This window comes from Chelonoidis abingdonii, chromosome 11 (assembly GCF_003597395.2).
Source record: "Chelonoidis abingdonii isolate Lonesome George chromosome 11, CheloAbing_2.0, whole genome shotgun sequence".
Taxonomy (NCBI): domain Eukaryota; kingdom Metazoa; phylum Chordata; order Testudines; family Testudinidae; genus Chelonoidis; species Chelonoidis abingdonii.
Genome location: NC_133779.1, coordinates 16,163,575 through 16,167,908, shown reverse-complemented (window position 1 = coordinate 16,167,908; position 4,334 = coordinate 16,163,575). Strand labels below are relative to the sequence as shown.

The 4,334-nt window shown below is 60.6% G+C and overlaps 1 protein-coding gene across 1 annotated transcript in view; it reads left to right on the top strand.

Annotated features, from left to right (window-relative positions):
* The window catches only part of EPS8L1 (EPS8 signaling adaptor L1), a 16,690-nt gene that overhangs the window by 4,055 nt on the left and 8,301 nt on the right, over nt 1-4,334 (top strand). The window contains exons 5-8 of the mRNA XM_075070529.1: nt 1,138-1,287; nt 2,422-2,504; nt 3,051-3,193; nt 3,343-3,386. Of these exons, the coding sequence (XP_074926630.1) occupies nt 1,138-1,287; nt 2,422-2,504; nt 3,051-3,193; nt 3,343-3,386 (420 nt within the window). The remainder of the gene's footprint in view (nt 1-1,137; nt 1,288-2,421; nt 2,505-3,050; nt 3,194-3,342; nt 3,387-4,334) is intronic.

Below are 4,334 nucleotides of genomic sequence, written 5' to 3'. Positions count from 1 at the left end.
CGGGCGCTGGGGGAAGGGTCTGGGCGGCTGGGGCTGGGCGTTGGGTCTGGGGGTGTGGGGGCTGGGAGAAGTGGGTTTGGGGTGTTGCTGGGGGCTTGGGGAGAGGTCTGGGGGGCGGCCTGGGGCTCTGGGGGGGAGGGGTCTGTGGGCGCTCGGGGAGAGGGGTGCTGGGCGCGCTGGGGGCTGGGGGTGGGTCTGGGGTAGGTGCTTGGGGCTGGAAAGAAGTGGTTGGGGTGCTGGGGTCTGGGGGGTTGGGTCGGGTGGGTGTCTGGGGCGGAAGGGTCTTGTTGGCCAACTGGGGGATGGGCTTGGGGGTGCTTGAGGGCCCTGGGGGAGCGGGCTGGGGGTGCTGGGGCTGGGGAGTGGTTGGGCTGCTGGGTCTTGGCGGGGGAGGCGTCGGTGGGCGCCGCTGGGGGGAAAGGGGGCTTGGGGTTGCTGAGCCTGGGGGGGGATCTGTGGGACGCTGGGGCTGGGGGTGGGTCTCGGGGGTGCTTGGGGGCTGGGAGAAAGTGGTTGGGGGTGCTGGGGCTGGGGGAGGGGTCCGATGGGTGCTGGGGGAGGGTCCTGTGGGCACTGGGGGATGGCTGGGGGGGTGCTGGGGGGCTGGGGGCCGCCTGGGGGGTGGGTTCTTGGGGGTTGCTTTGAGGTGGAGAAAGTGGTTGGGGGTTTTGGCTGGGGCTGGGGGAGGGGTCCGTGGGTTTGCTGGGCGAGGGTCTGTGGGCAACTGGCGGGATGGGCTGGGGGTTGCTGGGCCTGGGGGAGGCTTGGGGGCGCTGGGGACTGGGGGAGTGGTTGGAAGGCGCTGGGCCTGGGGAGGGTCTTGTGGCGCTGGGGGAAGGAGGTCTGGGTGGCACTGAGGGCTGGGGTGTGGTGTCTGGGACTTCGGGTGCTGGCTGGGAGAAAGAGGGTGGGGGTTGCTGGGCCTGGGGGAGGTCTGTCGGGCGCTGGGGAGGAGGGTCTGGGGGCACTGGGGGATGGGGGGCTGGGTCTTGGGGGTGCTGGGGCTGGAGGAACAGGTAGTGGTTGGGGGTGCTGGGGCTGGGGGAGGGTCTGCGGGCGCTGGGGCTGGGGGTGGGTCTGGGTCCAAGGGAGTGTTTGGGAGCGTCAGGCTGGCCGTGACTCTGTCGCCTCCCGCAGGAGGAGCTGGAAAGCTACGGGCTGGCAGGGGTGCTGCGCTGCGAGGCCGTGCTGCCCAGTCCCCGCGCCCACTCCCTGCTGCTCCTCGTGTGCCAGGAGCCCCAACAGACCCAGACCGACGCCCACTTCTTCCAGTGCACCCACATCGGGGTGAGCAGCCGCCCTCGGGGACGGCAGGGGGGAGGGGGCAGCCTCGCCTGGACGCCTGGGTTCCTACTCTGCCCTGGAGGTTCCTGCCTCTTTAAATGCCACTGGCTCCGCCCCCTTTGGTTGACATAACTAGCCCCGCCCCTTTCACTTGACAGCATTGGCCCCACCCCTTTGAACTCAGACTCCTGGTTCCTCCTGGTGGGATGCCCGCACCACGCAGCTGTTGCCTTTATATGGCACTGGGATCCACTGTCCCCGCCCACATGGTGACATCACTAGCCCCACCCCCTTTTTTGCTGCCCTGACATTCACTGGGACTCCTGGGTTGCCTTTTAACAGCCCTGGGCAGCGATAGCTCCACCCCTTTTTGCATCATGCTCCACCACTGGCCTTAAGGACAAGCCTTCATGGGCCAATCAGGTGTGGCTCCCACATGGCAGGAAGTCCCGCCTTCTGATCAGAGGGACTTCCATGCGACATGAGCCAATCAGCTTCCAGAGCCACAATTTCCATTGCTAAAAGTCCCGCCTTTCAGCCAGTGTGAGGAGCCTCAGCCAGTCAACTTCTTGAGCCATGACATCACAGTGAGTCCTGCCTTCTGAGAGACAGGACTGCCACGTGGTATTAGCCAATCAGCTTCCCAGGACTGTAGTGTCCAATGCAGGAAGTCCCGTCTTCCAACAGGTGGGATTTCTCTGCTGAATCAGCCAATCAGCTTCAAAGGGCCTTGGATGCATTCCAGGAAGTCCCTCCTCCCCATGGAGGATTGACAGCTGTTGGCCCCTCCCTCTAGTGGAGAAGTGGGGGTCTGACTCTGGGGAAAGGTGGGGAAAATGCTGTTGTGTCTCCTCCAGTCCCCATGCCAAGGGGGCTGGTCACCCTGAGGCATGTTGGATAGCATGGGTGTTCTGATCTGGCTGGCATGGATCCACACAAGGGAGTTCCTGCTCTCCCGACCCCTCCCTGCCCCCTGGATTAGACCCACGGGCCCATCTACCCTGGTATCCCAACCCCTCCCTGCCCCCTGGATCAGACCCATAGGCCTGTCTGCCCTGGTATCCCACCCACCTCAGAACAAACTCATGGGCCCATCTACCCCGGTATCTGACCTGTGCCGTTCCTGCCACCCCGCAGGCGGAGCCGATCCGGGAGGATATTAACAGTGCCCTGCTGGACTTCACATCGGGGAGCAACGCTCAGAGGAAAGAAGCGCTCAGGTGGGGCGGGACCCCGGAGTCCGGGGGACTTTGGCTGGGCGGGTGCATTGTGGGGGGGGCATACTGGGGTGGGATGTGGGGTGCAGGTGCTCTGGCCTGGATGCAGGTTTGACCTTGGGGTGAAGCGGAAGCCTGATGTGGGGGGGGGTCGTTGGAGGAGTTCGGGGGGGGCTGAAGTAAAGGAGGGATGCCATAGTGGGTGGGGGTCATGGGATGGACCAGGGGGGTGAGGCTATGGGGGGGTCTCACAGAGGCATGAGAGTAGGGTGACGGGGGGTCTAGAGGGTGTGAAAGGGGGACCTCCACATGGGCTGGTGGAAGCTGGGAGGGAGAGAGAAATGGGGGTGACAGAGGCAGCCTCCAGGGGAGATGGGACTAGAGGGGTGTAGGGGGAGACACTGAGGGGCTGGGGGGACCCCCTCTAGGCTGGGGGTGATGGAGCAGGCTGGGGAGGCAGGGAGTGTCTTTCTGAGGGATGGGGGCTTGGGTACATTTTTAGGTGTTTCCCATCCCTCCCTCAATCCCCCCACCCCGTATTGTTCACAGAGCAAACAAGGAGAAGATGCAGAATGGGGCACCACCGACCCCTGGGGGGACAGGCTCCCGGCCCCCACCTCCCCACAGGAAGGTGGTGATCACCCCCTCAGCCACTCTGAATGAAACGAAGACACAGACTCAGAGAGACGCAGGTGTGTGTGTGGCAGGGGGAGGGACAGAGCCAGGGTGGGAACCCAGGAGTCCGGGCTCCCCCACCCCCACTCTAACCACTAGTCCCCATTCCCCTCCCCGAGCTGGGAGCAAACCCAGGAGTCCTGACCCCTGTCCTTTCTGCCCCCAGCTGACCCCTTGGACCCAGGCGCGCTGCGGATTGAGCGTGATGTGGTGAGTTGAGCTGGGGGGTGGGATTTGGGGGTGTTAGGGTACAAGGGATGGGGTGATGGGGGGAGCCGGGGGCTGGGCAGCAGTGGGGGGAGGGGAGAAAGGGGGGAGGAGCAGCTCAGGGTGGAGAAAGTAAACTCAACACCAACATTGAGGATTGCGATTATTTTGAACTAAGTTAGCAGCAGTCAATGGTAAAAATGTTACCAGTCTAGGGCTGTCAATGTCAGCCATAACTACTGAGTCAGCACCTAACAGCAGCATTGAAGATCACAGAGCAGAAGCCACATACAAGTCTGCAATCCCTGCAACTTCACTAAGCAGGCAACACAAGAAGCGGAGGCACAGAGAGTGGGAACACTTTTAGTTAAAAAAATAATCGAGTTGTGGTCTGTGGAAAACTGCCAAGTCACATGGTGCTGGCTCTCTGCTCCTTTCCAGTTGCTTCTACAGATGTCTGGATGCCAAAGCCTGGACACTGTAGAAGCAGCTGGAAACAAGGAGAAAGAACAAGACCAGGTCCCTCCATTAGGGGCTGCTGCTTCACAGAACAGCGCTGCTAACAGAAGCAGAGCTACTTGGAAGCAGGCAGCTGTTATTCACAAATGTATTAGCTAATTGTGGATCATCCCCCATTTCTATTAAGACATGGGCAACGCTATAAACATGTCAAAAACACTTGCTTAAATCTAAATTATTTAAACTCTTTAGAGCCTTTTATTCTAACTCCCGGTTTTTTGAATCAGTGATTTCTCTGACATGAAAGACAGCATGAGGGAAGGATCGATATAAGAAACAACAAGGAGTCTGGTGGCACCTTAAAGACTAACAGATTTAGTTGGGCATAAGCTTCTGTGGGTAAAAAACCCACTCCTTCAGATGCATGGAGTGAAAATTACAGATACAGGCGTAAATATAAATTGGCACTTGAAGAAAACTGAGTTACCTTTT